This window comes from Bombus terrestris, chromosome 14, assembly GCF_910591885.1.
Source record: "Bombus terrestris chromosome 14, iyBomTerr1.2, whole genome shotgun sequence".
Lineage (NCBI taxonomy): Eukaryota > Metazoa > Arthropoda > Insecta > Hymenoptera > Apidae > Bombus > Bombus terrestris.
Genome location: NC_063282.1, coordinates 9,494,796 through 9,515,413, shown reverse-complemented (window position 1 = coordinate 9,515,413; position 20,618 = coordinate 9,494,796). Strand labels below are relative to the sequence as shown.

General features: G+C 38.8%; 1 protein-coding gene across 2 annotated transcripts in view; it reads right to left on the bottom strand.

Annotated features, from left to right (window-relative positions):
- LOC100649273 overlaps positions 1–20,618 on the bottom strand; it is a 248,424-nt gene that overhangs the window by 126,126 nt on the left and 101,680 nt on the right. For both annotated transcript variants that reach the window (XM_003400913.4, XM_012316578.3), the window contains one exon: positions 1,654–1,760. In XM_003400913.4, coding sequence (XP_003400961.1) covers positions 1,654–1,668 — 15 coding nt within the window. In that variant the 5' untranslated portion in view covers positions 1,669–1,760. The remainder of the gene's footprint in view (positions 1–1,653; positions 1,761–20,618) is intronic.

The window sequence follows — 20,618 nt, the reverse complement described above, 5'->3', positions numbered from 1 at the left end:
GAACGGATTAATTTCGTTAAAGAGATTTAATACAGTTCGGTTCGCTGGAAGAATAAATAATCACTGTAATCGGTTCTGATTGATCAGTTACCGGAGAGGAATGCCACCTAAAGACAAGTATCCGAGAAAGATCGGATGATAGATTAAGAGGTTGAATATCAAATCAAATTCTACACTGTTCGTTCGCCATTGGTGATGTTTATATACAAACTAAAAAAAATTCCAAAAATTACACATCGATGAAAAATTACCGATCGATCTTTATGCAAACCAATTTTCCGCCAGCTTTGACAATAACACGAAAATCGGTTAAAAAACAAAAACCCGGGAAAAAACGAGCGAATCGTATGCGTGTTCTTTTCGCTTCCTTTCGTCCAAACAATTAACACCGCCATCCATATTTATACGCGCTGTAATTTTTCATTTTCGTACTCGGCACGATTTTTATCACCGCTTATACCTTAATGAATATTCATAATATTCTGCGTATATGCGAGTGTAGCTTGCAGAGTACGTAGAAGCAAAGAGAGGCAGCTCGTTTAATATTTATTCGCATTAAATGCATGATCGATGTTTGATCGGCGATTTCGAATTCATCAGTTACATTTCCTCGGAACAATTTCGCGATGATCGTTGGTCCATATGACCGGTATGACCAGCGGTGCAACATCTTTCGTTCTAGAAATTTTTCCAAGCAGGGCAATGCTTAGCGTATTCGTAATTTTGAAACGCGAATGTTCGTTGAAACGGTTCGTTTGCCAGCAGTTACACTGATACTCGGGAGCTTGCATCGTGAAATTCTCCGAACGAACGCAACAACACGCTTGGCACATTGTACGCGGGCGCGCGACATTAAGAGGCAGAGAATTGCCGTGCCTGTATGTATTTACCATGTGTGTGCACGTATACGTGCATGGTGTGCGGAAACATGGAGGCAGAGAACACTTCGCAAAAGTGTATCAACGTTTCCGTGGCACGCATTTCAACCGCAAGCGACTGCACTTTCCGGAACAGCGGCCGGAATAAGAGAGATGCACGCGTAAAATTTGCACGTAAACAGGAAGCCTTCGCCGCGAATCGCTTTGTGCTCCTCTCTTCCCCGTGGATCGAGACGTTAAGAATTGTACAACTGGAATTGTAGGATATTCTTGCGTCGGATCAAACGAGCAGGAATGGAGCCGCGTGAAATTTTCCACGATAAGCGGAAGCTCTTTTCTATGGAGGATTTGTTGCCTGAATGTTTAAGCGATACGGGGAAGAAAAGAAAAAAAAATGTTTCGTGGAACAGTGAAGGAAGTTTTATGCGATAGTTAACGTTGAAGAAATAGGAGTATCGTGGGCTTAGGCTGATTTTATAACAGACATGCACTTTTCATTTGCATCTTCTCACCTTCAGTTCAAATGTTTCAATGGTTATTTTAATAAATTTCAGAAATTATTTCCAATTTTCTGACCTATTTAATGAATTATTTGCAGAAATATCAGATATCTAATTCGCCTCATGCCACTGATTTTATTAAGCTAACAATAGTCTATTTACCATGTTTCAACGCGATAGCAGGATAAGTCGATATACATATTCATCGCATAACAATTGCTGTATAAATCTTCGAAAAAAAAAACAATTGGGACAAGAATTCAATGAACACTCACCAAAACTTTCACCATGTATATTCTCCAGCTCTAAAGTCCAGCCCAGTCGAACGGGCAGCCAGGCAGCAGTTTAAAATTCCCACTGCAACGCGGCGTAAGTTCTCTCGCTGAAAGAAAAAAAAAGACAGTTCTACTTTTTTCTCCTTCATTCTCTGTACACCGGTTAATGGGAAACCGTCTGGTCGTGTTTGTCCGTGCAAATATTTTCGGACAACAGGGGGATGAAAGGGACAGCCCCGGCGCTGCTATTTACCATCGCGGAACGCTTCGAAAATTGGGTTATATAAATATCCTTCGGAGGTGTCGAGACCTGGAGGAGTTGTACTCCTAACGAAGAAAAGCAGGCTTCGCTTCTTTTCAATTCGAAACACGAATATACATGGCGCATAGTACATACAAATATACACTATGGATAGAATCGTAATTAAGAATTCGAATTAAAGCCGCGCGATGCTCTCAATTATTCCGTGCATTCATCCATACTATCTCTAACGAAGCAGCAGGCGAAACCGCCTGTTGCCTGCCGCTATTGCTGGCAAGGTTAACGAAGCTCTGGCACGAGAAAGAACGAAAGGAATAAAGAGAGCAGCGGCCTATTGGACTCTCGTGACACGTGCTCTCGAGCTTACGTAACCTGGATCCTCGCCCTCTCTTTGCATCCAACAACCCTCTTGGGGTATTCTTCCTCTTTTGTCCCCGCTAGCGAGACCAGCTTATGGTTATAATTTCATGTTGACAGGCTATGAGATAATGAGACCACGTGTCGCAGATTCCACGACAACTTCCGTAGATAACTCCTATAGATGATAGTAATTTGTGACATTTCATGCGTTGTGTGTACCTTTCGTATAAATAAGACGAAATTTAGGGCACGACTATTGACTTCTTGGTTTGATGGTTTGATAAGCGGGATGGAGGAGAAAGGGCTCGGAGTTTTGTATTATTGATTAGGAAGAAGTATTTGCCTTTACTGATAGATGAACGTTCCTGATTATGACAGATTGTTAATCGCACGAACACATTTAACTCGTGATTGGCAAAAAGAGATCTATTAGACTCCAGCGATATTTACTTTTGCGATAGTTTAGAAAATATTCGCCATAAGATATTGTTTCAGTGCTCTACAAACAACGTCTAACACCAACTAACCTTTCGCACTCGGCTATCCCCTCTGAAGGGTATCGTAAATCTAGTGAACAACGCGGATTCCCCTTTAAGGAGACACAAAAATGGTGACTATATAGCACGAAATTACACAAGCTCAACATTTTTTAAAAAATATGTTTTCTTGAAGTTTTGCCTTCGCGTTGCACGAAAAAAAAAGTAGAAAAGAAATGAAAAATCTCCTTGTAACAAAAGGTAGCAATAAAACGTTGTTCTCCTCCCAGAAAGATGCATAATTTTTTTATTCTTTTATAATTTGTAAATCAGTGCCAAAACGAAAAGGCAGAAGTGAGAGTTACATTATAAGCAGCAGTGAAAATGAGTTAAATTTCGATGTATAAGTATTGATACGAAAGAGAACGAGAATAGAAGTAGCGACATTGTCCCACCTAGAAAAAAAGTGAATAAAACTTCGTTTCTCACGAAGATTGCTGGAATTAGTGGTAGGAGATCGGAAGAAGGTCATCGAATGTAATCGCATGAATTTAATACAATGTATAAGTTCAAGTAATTTTTCAACCAACTTAAGTATAACACAGAAGAGCATTATCATTTTTCTTTAATTATCTGTAAATTTTTGAATATCGTGTAAAATTCCGTGCACCCTGTCGTAACAATTGCGGGATAAGGAACGTAGCTTTTCAACGAATCACGTTTTGCGCACACACAACGCAAGGGTTGAACGGAGACTAAAGGCGAAATGGATAAAAGCGACGACTAGCAGGATAGTGTTTTGACAACAGATTTAAGGACCATTTTGTTTCCGCTTCGTTGCTACGAATTCAAAATGTATGATTCTTTTATTCGGACGAACGTATAATACACAATAAAATGTGATTCCTCAAAAGAAAATTTTCTGGAGACCTACATCTAAGATGATTTAAATTTTCTTAATTGTTTTCTCCGTTACTGGTTACTTTTTTACCATCGAAGTATTGTAACTTTAATAGTGAACCATTTTCTTATTACATTATATTTAATCACGTTATACTGGAAATTACGAAAATGGTGGAGATTGAGATGAATCATTAGCCTAACCATGTCGAGCATGTGGTTAAGACAGATTGATACGCCTAACTTTCGACCTATCGGATACCCATTATACACGATCGCTAGCAGAACCGTCATCAACCGCGATTAATCTACTGGCGATCACCAATTAAGTAACAAATGTTTATCGCAATTACCCAATCTCAGACGTTTTAAGGAAAAAGTGTCTCACAGAACCAGTTGCGCAAATGAATCAATAGGTTAAAAAAGTGTTATAAAGGTAATAAGTAATTGCACTGAGATACCGACCAAACTCCTAAATATTTCACCATTCGCAGGTTTACTTTTTATTTAATTAAACCGGATCACAAGGCACGCGATCGACAAATCCAGCGAGCTAAAAGGAAGACAACCAAACCAGGTTATACGTAGTATCAAACGTTACACGAAACAAGTGAAAAGCAAAACGACCAACGCTATAATTATCCCGCGTATATACACAGCATTACACGTTCAAACTCTCATCTTTCAAAAGAATTTCCCGGACGTTTGCTAGTTTGCTAGTTTCCCAACGTTCGCCGTTCGTTGATTAGAAATTACCCGGTTTACTCTCTGCTTTATTAATGCCGTAGACCTATCAAAGGCCAGATAATTGCATCGTTTTTCATTTTCTTTTCTTCTTTTTTCTTCGTCGCGTAGACCGCGTCGACAGTTCCTTGTCCGGTTACTAAACGAAGTATTCAATTAATGCGCGTAGTATTAACATAACATTGGTTGTGCTACGAGATACCTGGAATTTTATGCGCCCACAATGCACACGTAAAGGAGAGCGCACCAGGAAAACAGAGAAGGAGAACAAAGGAAAAAGAAGAAGGAAAAATTTAAAAAGTGCCGACTCTAGGATGCCGTTACGCTCTCCGTGTTCCACGGTGTTAGCATTTTTGAGTTAATTACTAACGCAGGAGAAAAGGAAATACAAAAAGAAGAGAGAAACATGAAAAAAAAGAAACGGAAAATTGCGGAATTAGGCAGTACCTACTGAGTGAACAACGAAAGTCTAGAGCTCTAACCTTTGTACCCTGCGCTCTAATGGGTGTACAGCCTCGGAATCGCGATACTTAACGAAATTCTAGTGTTTTCGCGTCGTACACGCGTGGCGAATGAAAATCCTGTAACCCCCTTGAGTCTATACCACGGAAGAGAGTCGCACAGAACGATTCGTTTTTCTCTGATAAAAACTAACCCACTCATCTGATCAACTTTTCCCGTAATGGACAAAGGTAAGCAGGTAAAATTTTCACGACGCATCAAACGAATTTTCGTATATCGTTGACGAATGGTTCTGATTCGACCAAAAAATTCTGTATTTGAATGAAGCGACATATCTCGTCTATCGGAGCGAGTATTCAAGGAATTATCGAATAAAAAATATGATTTATGTTCAGGCGCCTAATTATGTCTTACATAATGCATTTTATAAATTTAAATTTCATAAGCACGCTCGCAAACGCCAAGTAATTATAAAGCTTCCATTAAATTGAACATTAATTAATTACTCGAATCAAAATAATTAATTACGCTTTATGTTTCCTTCCGTAAGACACGAAACAAATGTTGCGTTGGAAATCCCAATGTTATATAGGAAACGAAATACACTATCACCGTACATTAACGATGAATTTAAAGGATACCTAATCTTAGACGTGATAGTTATTATATGTCATTGTTCATCTTTACATTGGTATTATTTCCGACGTCTGTGATCGTAAACGTCAAATAAATCTTAATGAATCCAGCCATATGAAGCCACCGTATCGCGTAATCATTAATTTCTAAGGTGATTAGATGGACAGATAGAAAAAGTGAATAACACGTCGACGGTTTCGCTGTAATTTTAAACATATGCATCGTATTGGATTACATCCAGACCCGAGTTATAGTTGCACCGTGCGTTCGCTCGATTCGAAATAGAATGACTCATAGACAAAGACCTTGTTCTAATTCAAAAACGAAACACGGAAAAGCTACAGACCGTGTCGAGTCACACCGCGGATTTTACGAGACACGTTACGCTCCCGGTTATTTCTGCACGGGCCAAATTTCAGGAAGGTGTTAAATACCGTGAGCAATAATGTAGAAAATCATCTACCACGGCGAAATACGATACTGCCTGCTTTTCTCCAAGTACGAATAATATTACTTGCCAAATAATAAAACGTTATGATAAATCGTAAAGAGTTATCGAAAGGAACGGCGCGTATATTATTTTATAAAACGTCAATTCCATCATGTCCATATAGATTCTCCTTTATATTTTTCTTTATATCTTGTTCGCTGCGAACCTTCTAATCGAGTGAAACTGAAAGAATCGTATAATCGAGACGGAAGACTCGCAAACGGATTCAAGGGAAAAAACGGCGAAACAAAACGGCACCGCTTCGCTCGGAGTCACCAAAATGACTGCAATAATCAAGGATCATGGTGTAATCGAGGATCATAAGTGGCAAGGGCAATTAGTATTCACGTACAGCTATCGTCAGCAGCCGGCAATTGCCATTCTAAAGAGCCGTTTTGTGACTTTATCTCTGACAATTGCGCTACGCCAGTTGAAACTAATTCGACGAAACCATAAGAACGGACGTTTGGCTACGTCTCGTGGTATTACGGGGCGCGTGCTGCACGCGGATCTCGACGAACAGCTGAGAAGAAACCCGAGAGTACGACGAAGCAAAGTCAGCGTTGCTGCCTGGAAATAGCTTTGGCAACGGCCCCGCCAACGTCCTGTCTTGGTCCATAAAATGGAAAATTACTAGCGTGTTGCTTTTCTACACACGCTTCTTGTCGCGCCTCGTTCCGCCTCTCATCCCGTACCGTGGCTAATATAGATCATACACTAACGATTTCTGCTCGACCTGTCGTTTAGCTCGTAATAACGAAACTTTGTCGAATTTGTTGCACCTTACCCGTGGCAGGAATCGTGCCTGTTGAACCGTGTACACTGTGTACCTTGATTCGTTGCTGGTTAATTCGTTGATACGTGATCTTTCGTTTTGGAAGGATAGAAATGTGTATTAGATTCTTGGTATTTTGTGTATTTCGTTCATTAGTCAGTTTCTTGACAAACAGAAGGCTGGTAAAACATTTGATTTTTCTAAAATTACCGCAGTTCAAGAAATCAATTCTACCTAATCGAATAAGAAAACACTGTTCGATGTTCGCTCGTCTGATGATGGAGTGTATTAACAATCGAGATTGATTGTATAAAATTATTGGCCAAGAGAGAGGAGATCCCTTTAATCAGACCCGATAATAATATTCAAAGAGGACGGTAAACTATTCGCTATCCTCGATAAAATATTTCTTTAGTTTGCAGAGCGCTTTCTTCGAGTCTCGCTCGACTCTTTCGCCACGTTAATTTTCTACCATTTTAAACACGAACCAAAAGGAATTAATTAAATCAAAGATTCACAAAATTTGTTCTACTGCACAAACCTGGAGCACGGGTAAAGGGAAGGAAGGCGTTCCATCTTTACTCGAACACCGGGTCAGGATTTTAATCTGATAATTGTCACTTTCTGAAGAACTAAAGGCTGTACCCTGCGGACCTTCAAGTTTGCGTTAAAAATTTTCTCCCACTGTTTTGAGAACACTTTAACCCTTTGTAAAGTGGATCCGTATTATAATCATCGACAGTCCTTCTTTCTGCTTTGAAACGTTAATTGGAGAAAGTATATGGAACGAAGCAGATATTGGAATATAATTGTCTGGTCATTCCATTATCACAAATTCTCTTCCTTGTTAGAGAGATTTTTATCTGTCTGCATTGAAAAAGAGCTCTGGATAGATGCTATTTACACCGACACGCGTAAGGCATTCGACACTGTTAACAATCCTTGTACTCTTATCTAAACTTAACGCTCATGGTCTTCGTGCCAATCTTCTTTCTCGGCTTTCTAGCTTTTTAACTATTCGAATCATAAACGTCAACCATCATTTCTCTAAGGAAATTGCTATCCGTTCTGGTGTACCTTGAGATCCTCATATTGGTCTACTCTTTTTTATCTTGTTTATTCGCGACATTTCTGACATATTTTTATATATTAAGTCGTCCGAAAAGTTTCTTTCGTTTTATAAGGAAATAATGGATGCACAACATTTTCCGTTTTATATTATTTTATCGAATTACCATGATTCATTTTGCTTTATTAAACTAAAGATCACAACGTTCGACAGATTAGGTTTCATGTTTGTATAAAAATGCGTTATTGTGAAAGACGTGTCTGTAGAAGAAATATACTTTCCGGACAACCTAATAGTAAATCTCGCCTATACGCCGATGATCTTAAGAGTATGTGATACATTGTTACCGGTTGATCTTAACAGATCCACCTATTCAACCAATAAGTTAACGTTTGATATATAAAATATAGCATAGCTATAAGTATGATGTATAAACGCCATATTATCCGCTCTAGTCGTAAGAATAGTACCATTATATATAGGTATTTAACAATATACTATTATTCTCAGTCAATAATATTCGCGATCTTGGTATTATTTTCTCTGTCCTTTTAATCACACTATATTACCATAACGAACTCTGCTCTTCAAACTCTCTAGAACTCTCGCTACCGTACTTCTGAAGACTCTTCCGCCGTTACCAATCGTTTATTGCTTTATACTTTCAGATATACGTATCTCAAGTTTGACCTGCAACACAGTACAGTTCCGTAATATGGTGTCCCTATTTTAAAAATCATATCGCATCGATTGAAATTATACAGCACAAATTTCTTAGATTTGCTTCATATTATACCGATTCGCTGTGTTTACCTATTGCCATAATTATTATCATAAACCTGTTCTCCGAATATTCTCCGCATGTCTAACTCTCATATTTCTGCGCACTGCCTTTTTCCCATACTATTTTTCCCATACTTTCTACAAGTTCGAGGCATACCTAACATTATACGGTCAAAATAACTGTTCTAATCAGATTTGTTAATCTGCAAACCGTTTTTGCGATGTACTTGACTTCTTTGATAAATCCACTTCGTTATTTAGACGATCCTTTACCTCCACGTGATTCAACTTGTAATTTAGACTTAACTTTATGTTTTATGTTTGTACGATATTTGGCGCTGAATTTGCTAAGTCGTATCAGAAGTTTAACTTCATTCTACGTTTATCATAACTGTTAACGTTTTTCTGTTTAATAGTCAATTGTAATTTTTCTACTGTGTAACAAAGGGCAATAAATCGTTGATATTATAATAAACATTATTAGATACCTATTAATATCACTATTATTATAAATATTTTCTACACGTAGCGATAGCATTTGCTTCTTAATGCACTTGTGTAATATTTGTATGCATATACGTGTATGGTAAAAAGATACAACATATTGGATATCAAGTTACAACAAAGGGAACATTGGCTCTTTGTATTCTAAAAATTTGACTTAAAAGGCGTTTCAGAAAGGCGTTATTTTCTATCCAGTGTCAGGAATGACGGGCTGATTTCTGATTTCAGTTGCGGTTAGATAAGGGATGCTATAAAGTTTAAGTACTTTTCATTTCCACTGCACAGAAACTGGAGCAGTTTCATTTCGGTAGAATCGTGCAGTTGGGTGTCGTACGCTTGTATTGTATTGCGTGCTTCAACTAAAATAGAATACGTAATTATCTTCTTCGTTTGTTAAAGGTACAACAACACATCGCTCGAGGTGTGATGATTTTTCTGTCCATAATTATTCCGAAGGGATACAACACTTTTTAGATAAAATAGAAATACTAGGAATTTTCTTCTTATGACTTCGTCAACTTTTCACCATTTCCACCTTTCATTCTTTCTCCGCTATTTATGTGGCAAACGGCTAATTTAATTCTATAGAGAATAATATAGTAAGCTATAAAAAATCATCTCAATCATCCTCAAGAAAAAAAAAAAAAAAAATGGGCAAGGTTTCACTTTTATCTAGAAAATTGTTCCATCCCCTTAATCATGGAGAATTTGATTAAGTGGTTTGTTCTTGATAGATTACCCCGCATATACCGCCGCCGTGGCGACGACAATATCGCGGCAGCGCAAGGCCGCGTTGTGGTTCAAGTATCAATAAAAATTTGTCCTCGAGTATGATTAAATTTCGCGGAGAGCTAATGCGTCAAATCTAGCACCTAGCTGCAGCGATGCATCCCTGGACGCTGCGCTGTACTAAATGTAATTCTAATTGCCAGTGACGCTGATAAGGATAATAAAATGACGCGAGACTAGAATTTCGAATGGAACCCGTAAAATTTCTGTACTGCTAACGTCACCGAATTTCGTGCAAACTTTGAACGCAAAATATAAAATGAACGATTAAAGTATCAAAGCTTTCACGCTATAATGCGATCTTCTTCATGATATTATTCGCAACGAAAACACGATAAAGTAAAAACTAAACTGGTGAATAAATAAAGTAATGACTCGAAGAAAGGAGAGTACATAGAAAGTTATAACGAAACGGGTAGCATCTATCCCTTATCATTTACGAGATTACACATCCAACCTGTAGTATTATAATAATTTAATATTGTCAAACACAAACACGACCGAAAGAGAATTCGCACTTTCCTTCGTAAATTAATTGCAGGACGAAATTGTAATCGCTTAGCCATCCTAAATATACAATTCAAATGAATAATGTAATCTATGTTATTACCGGAAACACGATATGGATACTTCTCTTATTGCTTAATATCCTGAGTTTAACTGCGTTAAACAACTGTTTAAAAAAAGGCGTATTTCTAAAGCTGTACAAATGCGCCAGTTAATTACAAACTTCGCGGTAATTGTTACAACACAGCTCGTGTTCTCCGCGACAAGCACTTTTAATTAGCGGTGATTTCACGGGGAATTAGATAATGAAAATAAAACGTTAATAGCGTGCATTAATAACTCGAGAATGATTAAATCACCCGCGATAATAACGCGTCGAAATTCTCGCGTTCCGCGGCTACAGCAGCTCCCATCGACCAGCGATTGTCATCGACACTGAAGAATAATAAAATAATGCGACGTGTATTCCCGTTCATTTTCGAAAATGACTAAACAAGATCTGTCATTTCCTTTCGCCTTCTCTTTTCCTTCTTTCAGTTCTAATTCATTCTATTTGTCCACTAATTCCGATTCAAAAACCGTTTCCTGAAGCATGTATAAGAATACGAAGATAACCATAAGAACGCTATATCTAATACTCTTATTAAGACTGAAATAAACTAGTCATTTTATCGATTTTATATCTCGTATAAAATTGCATCCCAAGAGAACCGATTCTATATTTGAAGCTTTTACAATTTCGCGCCACATTTTAGATTCCGGATATATAATTATGGAAAACGGTTCAGCATTGCTTAATTTGTGAGTTCCAACTCTACAGAGAGAAGTGTGAACTTGATCAAACGGTTATGCAATTGCACGCAACACGCGGGCAAGACACGAATAATACCGATTCGCTTCAATTCCAATTGTATATTCGACTTACAGAAATATCGATTACTGCGGCGAACTCGATACAATTCAGTGTAACGTTATAAGGTTCCGTAACAATCAGTAATCAATTTCTTTTATCCAATAAGCGAAGCGTTGTTCAAGATTAAAGAAAGTTACCAAAATCAGGTTGAATAAATTAAGAGATACACACAGTCACACTTTTTTCTTCGCTCTTTAATCTCAAACGCTCGACCGTTCCACGTGCAACATCCGATCGCACGATGCCTACCGCGTCAAGATTGTATGTTTTCTTTACCAATATCATCTATGAAACGATCTGAAGAGCCATGGAAAATTCACAACAAACGTGCAATTTCAAGTTGATCGTGACAGAGAGTCGAAGATAGCTTGGAAGCGTGGATGACCAGTGTCGGTGGGACCATGTATCGCCTTTAATACCGCAATCTCCATGAAACCTGTACCGCATCGTAGTCGAACAAGAGCAACTGGTACTACCCGAAGCGTTCGCGGACGTGTGAAAATCGTAGAGCTCGGCCGTGGATCCGCTTTATTCGCCGGGGGAACTACGCGAAACTCGACACGTCAGTTGCGGATTCCGGCATGTGTCCCGTCGATTTATCTCACACACGTGGCTCAACTTTCGGTTCCGTGGCCAGACTATGATTTCGGTTCTGTAGAGGGAAGTTTCGCGTGCGAAAACCCGAAGAACCGACGAAACTGCCAGTCGATCGCTGTTGCCCCGAGGATATATGCAACTGGACGAGACAGAGGGACCACACGGCATCGTGCTTTTCCTAGCGAAGAACACTGGGAAAATATCGTCCGGTGTGGAAAACAAAGTGCGACGAACCGTTCGACACGGAGTTCGTTGCCGCGGCAGTGCGCTTTAACGCTCGCTTGGGAACCTCCCGATGTAATATGCAACGACGTGGATGGCGACGCGGCGCGGCCGCGTTCGACCGGAATGCAAACGCGTGCACGCGATAATCGACGCGGTTGTAATTGAATGCGTGGTGTAAATCGACCGATTGATGAATGAAATATGAGCCGTGATTGAAATATACGGAATGGAAGAGGAGAGTTTCAGTTGTATTTGTCGATATTCACCGATTTCAGGGAGGAAATCTCCTTGTCGAGTGGCGTTGGATTTTCGATATTTTAAGCTCGCGACGAGATTCTTAGTTGGGTCGCTTAGAAGGTAGAATATTTCTAGGAACGGTATAATGTACAGTAGCTTGATGGGAAAAGGAATGATTTCTACTGAGATTTTGTTTAAATACAGCAAAGATTAAACTACGTATGGAACTCTCGCGTTTGAAAATTAATGCAGCGTAATTGTAAGCGACTTTGTAGGAGTCTGTGAGGAATTATGTAGTTGGAATGAAGTTGAGTTCAAGTTAATTACAAGAGCCAGAGAACTCTCTGAAGTTTTCTTGAATTACTGTCTGTGCTCTCTAACTAATATCGTCAATATGTATTTCCAGTAATTAATTTATGAATTACGAAGGAAGGAAAGGGAAAAATAAATCGCTCGGAGACGGCGATAAATTTGAGAGACTCGGTCTTTTCGTTACTATTCGAAACGCATACGAGGACCAATTTTGACACGAAGTCCCATGAGTTACTAAAAAAACGTGCCGCAAGTTTAGTAACTTTGTAACTATATAACGCCATTTTGTACTTTAGGAGCGTGCACCGAAGCTCCAGTAAATTTCAAACACAGCCAGATTCAGTGAGCAAAATCACGCGAATAGTCTAAGCAACGATGCTGATTTATTTGATAGCACTTTGAATGAACCGTAGGCAACCAACGTCATAAAGAACAAAAAGTTTGCAATTCGAAAAATACTAACTGAGAACATAACGAAAATATGATGAGATGTAACGCTATTTTACTTAAATATTTGTTACTTTCACGTGAATTAATATAAATCCCTGGAAGAGGATATTTAATAAGCTTGTTTCTTTGAAAAATTGTCTCACATAACTGGATACAAATAAAAAAACATCTATTTCTAAGATGATAGTATGTAAAAAAAAAAAAAATGGAAAGAAAAATTGGAAAAGGAATTTCATATATTCGAACTAGTTAACCTCGTAAGCACGATTTAATAAATTTCACTGATGCGGTGGCGGAGATATACGAGGCGAATAAACGAAACACTTCGTAAACGCAGGTGCAAATTCGTTATATTCACATGCAGATTATCTCGCGTGCCCATTGCCGGGCATCCGCGAAATTATGATATAAATGGAAATAACTCTGATTAATAGTTGGACTGGCAAAACGGTTAACGTGACCTAGAAGATATTATTAATGGTTACTTTTACAATAGATTCGGAATTGAATGCGACTAAAATGATGAGCTGATTTCGTTTGCGTCACGAGTTGTATAAATTATTCAGCGATCCCGATAAAATGCATTGTGATTCTCTACTTCTAGCGTCAAATGAGAATTCAACCCTACTCACTCAACCCGTTCTCGACCCTCCTACTTCCTGTTGAAATACATTTTCCCAAAACTTCCATCGTTACCATTGTTATCACTTTTCATACTACGAATTATACAGTTTCCATCAATCTCCCGAGTAACTGGAATTACTATACCTGTAATCGAAATTACAGAACAAACCGTGAATTTGCTGGTCCGGAAAGTACTGTAGCCAACAAACTCATAAAACATTCGCTAATGAGCATATATTGTGTTATGGAAATAATATGAAGTTACGTGATTAGTATTACAGTATTAAAAAACTGAAAATAAAGAACAATTATTCAGTTCTATAGATTATGGGTTATTTCATAAAATTGAAGTCTTCTATTTCTATTTCAATTATTAAAAAAAAAAAAAAAAAAACAAAAGAAAAAAAATTCTAAAGCGTCCGAAATCCATCGATAAGAAAGAATCCTATTCAGATTTCAAGTCGTGGTTGTGCCCCGAGCATTAATTAACGCGGATCACGTAGAACGCGGATCTTCGAGGGGGAAGAAGTCTCCGTTAACCCTAATAACTTGAATCCTATCGGTATCATTAAAAATAGCGATTTCAATTGAAATGCAAATTACGATTTTCTCCCGTGTTCTGGTCGATATTTGATCGCGGTCTTTTATGTTTTTTCTAGCATCCACAGACGAAATTGAGAAGGCGAAAACGACGGACAATACTTTTCGCGCATCTCTCACGAAAAAGGTATAAACTGTGCGGGAAACATACACGAGAAAATCCCGAGGGACTAATATAATTTGCCTCTGTATAAGACATCCCCTAATCCGTGTACTCGCGCGCTCACACACGAACTCACGTGCGATTCCAGGTTTTTCTTCTTTCGGAGAAACGCACAGAACGAAGGTTTGTTCCGCGCCGGGAAATTAGATTATGTCTCTGGGAGGTATAAGACGACGGAATAACCCGATAGACGACGTTAATTTTTGCCCAGGGAAGGACTCGACGAACGTCCGCCCTCAATTGACCAAGATAATTGTCCACAGGGGGCTTGAACGGCGTTTGATGAAATTTATAGATTTCCTTTCTTTTTTTCCTTTTTCCTTTATGAGACGATCTCTTATTTTTACCGTTAGTTTATTTCTTTAATTTTCGAATGTATGATGTTTCCACTCCAGATGCTCTAAAATCAAAAGAAATTGCTTGACAAATTTATTTGAACATTCTGTCTCTTCGCGATCGCTTATGACGATAGAAAGAATACTACGAAAAATATCGAAATAATAAGAATTGTACCGTGTCCGTCCTTATAAGGTAAAACGGTATTTTATCGAAGATATTCGTTCCCTGTTGTTCCGCTATAAACAGACGTCCGAAAAAGAAGGAAAATATATATTCGGCAATCTCTCTTGGGAACCATAAGAATTGGCATCTTCTAATTCGCGTGATCGCCTTCTGCGCACGCTGTTCCTTGAGAAATTCGTTCTATAGGTCTTTCAGAGCGCTGCAGCTTTTCAAAATTTCATCTCGAAAACAAACGGGACAATGCCCATGTCGGCGTCGTCGCGGCGATCCGACACAATGTATTATAAAATATTCCGAAAGCAGTGTACATTTGACATTCACGGAAATCACGTGAAATTCGGTCAACATCTTTCTAATCTGAAGAGTGAAACATTTTCTCGCTTATTCATAGAGATAAAACGTTTCTCGAGTTCTCCACATTCATTCTGTTGACATTTTCCTTGGCGAATAGCTTTAATTCTAGACTCGATAATATGGAATTAAAATTCTCACGAAATTGTGATTATTTGATGACGTCAAGATGCAAAGACTACGGTCTCAAAATAAATTGGATAATTTAATTACAAGGCAGAGAATTCTTTGTAAATAAAATATAAAAACGGCAGACAAAAATAATGACAAACGTGATAAGAACGTTTAAGAATAATAGAGGCGAAGCGATCGAAGTAAATTTAGCGAAGCTAATTAAATCATTAGATTAAATAATGTAGAAAACCAGAGAACACGTTTCTTATCAAGCCGTGTGTCCAAGCTTTTCACCGATGCTCCATTTGACCCTTTCAAAAAAATCAAATCTCGGTATCGTTTGACGTGTGACAAACTGAGTTCTTTATCGTTCGAGTTTCTGGCAGAAAGTCCAATTCGCGGACGGATGAGCCGGGCTTGAAACGACAGACGTGGTATAAATTCGCGTAATTTTCTACGATGGGATTCCACGTGTCGACGTGGAAACGTAGCTTCCTTCTCTCATTTACTCCACCTATATCTGACTTGAAAGCCGTGTACACGTGTATGGAGAATAGTGTGAGCATCAGCGAAGATGAATGGAATGAAATACAGGAAAGCATTGCAAAGAAGAAGATGTAGAAGGATCCACGGGCCAAGATCCTGATTTGAAGCAACGAAATAGGAACCTGAAAAAAGCCTGGACCCTTAATTCGAAGTCAAATAATTATAAAGAGATAGTTGTAATCGAATTACAGAAATAACAGGATTTCTAGATCCTTATTTGGAAATACTTGTCGATGTTTTCGCTGTGATGCATATTTTAAAGTAAAATATTTAAAACTTTTAAGAATGTCGACGAGGCAAGATTATTTTCAAAGTTATTTTTTCGCTCGATTAAAGTAAATAATAATCAAGCAAAGTGGGATCATCCTCGATTGGAAAAGATTGTGCGTTACGTTGAATAACATACGATAAAAATGAAGCACATGTTTCTGCGTGTTGAGTAGATGTTCGATACGAAAGTGAGAAAAGTGGGAATAAATAAATTAAGTGCGTCATTCTCGATCTATTGCAATTACAAGTATAATATTAGCACTGGAATGTTTATTCGTGGAAATATTACACATTCTCACATCGACTTCTTTTCTGAGAGAAAATTGAAAGAAAGAAACGAGCGAACGTACAAATAAAACAGGAGACGGGAGAATACAGACGGATGAACATTGCTTGTTTACAGTGAAGTTACAAGCAATTTGCTGGTAATTTCACTGCATCGCGGCAAGTAGTATGAACCGCGTGAGATCAGACATGCTAATATTCCTTCAATTTACCGTTGCCGAGTATTAAGCTGTATTCTTGAGGGAACAAAGAAAAGGAAAAAGATGCGGGAAAAATATTGGGCGTCATAAAGAATAAAGAAAACAGCGAAATACGAGGAAACAACAGATAAAGAAATTTATAACAGTCTAGAACAGCAAATTAGTAGTATACAGTTTCATAAGTCAGACGTTCTCCGACGGTTTCATCGCCGAAATCTTTTCATGCCCGTGTTACTTGGAAGTTACCATCATCGCCGGTATAAATTACTCGACAGAAAAGACGGGAAATACGTACGGTAGAGCAAACCCTTCGAAAATCTGTTCAATAAGATTCTATTATAATACGAATACAGTGCATTATCTAAATATATTTCTGATCTTTTTATAAAAATCGGTAGCAAATGCTACGAAAATTAACAAAGATGTATCACGATATAAGTATCACGAAAAATTAAAAAAAAGACGCACGGGCATTCGCAGATCGAATCAATGGAAGTTTCTTATTTGCACAAAGAATTGATTTTGCTTAACGTACATAGGTATTCGCGGAATCGCAATGGTCGGCCATCCATTTCCATACAAAGTCCGGAAATAAAGAAAGGAAGAGGTAAAAAAGGGGAAAGAAAGAAACGAAGATCCATCTCGATTTCTCGCGTAGCAGAATCAATTGTGCAATCTTGCAGCGGCCGCGTCAAAATCGACGAGATTCAACGAGCCAATACATCGGTAAGGACGCGCGGCAAAGCTAGTGAAACCAGGTCAAGCAACGAAACGAAACGAAACGAAACGCCCTCGAACACGAAAATCCGACGAATAAAAAAGGAAAACGAAAGAAGCTCAGCCAATAAAGCCCGAAAAAGGAACGACGGACCAATAAATTTTTCCTTCTTCCGTTGGAAAGGGAATATCGACGACAACGCTTGTCGTGGCGACGAAAGGGATGCCTGTCGCCGACGCGAAATGCGAAGAACAAAGGCGAGACACACGTGTATCCCCGACACCTGTACTATACAACTAGGAAACGAGGTTGCAGTGATGCGCGCGCGCACCAAATCGTGGTCGACACAGTGACAATTACCGGTGGCAGCCAGCTAGCCTAGCCCCCTTCTATCTCATACATTAAAGATGTCGCCGGTTCCCTGACAATACCTGCCAAGATTGCGTCATATGTTACCCCGTGAACAGAGGACGGGAGGGTGAGTCGTTGGAAACGAAGGAACGAGGGCGAAAGAGTATCTTGACGCAGTGGCTGGCCGGGCTGACGGAACGATTTGAATTTTGCATTAAACATCAATGCGTAAATTCCACCCCATGTTTGCCCCCCGCAATTTCACCTTTATTGGATATAACCGTGACCTGTGCCCGCCGACATTTCGACACCCTCCAGACGACCGAGTAGGCGAATGCAGACCAAACTCCGTCAAATCGTGCCACTCAACCTACCCAAGCTGTATCGTTACCATCTCGTTTTCTTCCTTTTTCTCGTTTCGATCGATGATCGAAAGCAGGTCCAAGGTTTCTCGAATGGTTTCTCGTAAAGGTCGTTCGAGAAATTTAAGGAATGGCTATAAGTGTTTTTTTTTTTTTTTTTTTTTCTGCGTCTGATGATATCGGTGACTGGATTTTTCTATGGATAGATAATGGAAGATATTGTCATCTTATAATTATCGGGATTAATATCTGGGACGAAGGACACAACAGATCGAAAGGCAGCACGTCAGAGAGCTATTCAACATGGATACTGCATCGTGTGCTTATGGCATCTGAATCGCTATTCAGGGTGGAGGAACAACGCGCTAGGAACAGGTCTAAGCCACAACAGCGTCAACGGCAAGAAATTTCCGCGAGATCGGATCTCTGGAATCTGTAATAATTACGTGAAATTTCCACAAATATATATTTTCGAAAAAATTATCCTCCGCCATGTTTCTTGGAAAACTAACATTTCTAAATTGTGTCACTTTCGAATGAAGACTGTGTACGACGGCATACATACGACAATCCCATTATCTGGAATAATTTTCCGGATGATGTGTGAAGAATGTAAATTAAAACCGTAAAAGAAGGAACAGCAGCGGGAATAGCGTTACGGGAGTTCGTTTAATTTAAGTAATACGAGTTGAGTGAGCGATACGACAGATAAAAGTAACAAGTCCACGTTGGCAAAGCTCCAATGCGGCATAACTGCGAGCGATATGCAATTTTACTCCGTTTGGTGCGCATCGGAGAGGCCTGTTAATTAGATCAGAATCTACGCGCGCGAACGAGAAAAATATGTGAATTAAATGAATGTCGAACGGCGCTAATTAAAATGGTTTTTGGAATTTAAGTGCGTCCTCGATGCGGCTGAATACATGGAAATTTATACGTTCAATCGCTTACGGACGGAAATAAAATTGTCCAGTTAATGAATCCGCAAAGGTCTTCATTAAAATCGTATGATTGGTCGAAAAAATGTTTGTTCTATCTCTCATTCCTGTACGACAGCGGTATCGCGAAATCTTTCTGTAATTTCATATCGTGATTATACGTATAATATGTATGATTCAATTTCCTTTTAAAAAACATCTTATTATGGAGGGAAATTCACATTAATAAAATTCAGATTCATAGGTATGAAAGAAATTATTGAATCAAAAATTGTAATTATTCGTGGAAATCGCCGCCGTTTCTCGATTGACGATTGCGATTGCGTTATGTTTCAATCAACGTAACTAATTTCAACCGCCAAGTGTTATAAAATATCGCCTCAATTTCTCAGGTGTGATCGATCGACCGTCAAGACGTAAGAATGCATCGCGATTAGCACAACTGGCGAATTGCCCAGTCGCGTCTAATGCAACGCAAATCCTCTTAACGCTCTTCCTCGCGTTCTTTCTTTCTCCCCTTTTGTCTCCCACTCGACCGATCATTGTCACGCGTAGCGTATCAACGACGGATAGCGTTCATTTCCTTGAGAAAGAAATACGCGAACGAGTTAACCACGAGCGTGCGATCATCCACCAAAGTATCATCCGTGCACGGTCACTCGATTATTATGTTGTTGCGTAACAAGTTTCGCTTTTGGAGTCTCGTTTCGATCGCTTTAAATAAAGAATCCCAAAGTTTGGATTATTTCATATAAATAATTATTTATTTCCGAGGATTATTTATTTCAAAGAATATGAGATTCCTTTAAATAATTATATTTCGCGAGAGCACAGGAAAGATTGTTTCTTGCGACGAAGGTGAAACAGCCATGAGACACTTTGAGCGAATACAATGCGTTTTGAAGGCGACCTGCTATATTTAAAGCGTTGGTAGAATCATTCGCGAAGAAATATCGGGCCATATACCAGAGAAGACAAGAGCGAGATACGTAAGAATGCGGTGAATACCGTTGAGCCTATGAAAGCAACTTTCATGTATTTCACCTTTGCCGATACAATACTGAATAGGTTATATGATACGCGATATAAGTGTCGACATTTTAAACTCACCATTCTGTAAACCTCTGAGCGAGTACTTAGAATTTAAATGCATTGCTTAAATCTCTTTAAGCAGGATCGTTGAACAATCTCAAATAGAACTTTGCAGAATTTTAAAAAGAGCGCTCGGAGGTACACAGATAGATTCGAAAGCAAATAATTTCACTTTGTGCTGGAATGTTTGACGAACTAATTTCAGAAGACTCGACTTCCTTTGATCTTGCAGTTTTTACAATTTACTACTGGCTTTTCAAACCCGTGGGAAACCTGTTTTCTTCCCTTCGGTTTCTGTTCGTTTCAGTTTTAGATTAATTTCTCTCGAAATATCCTGA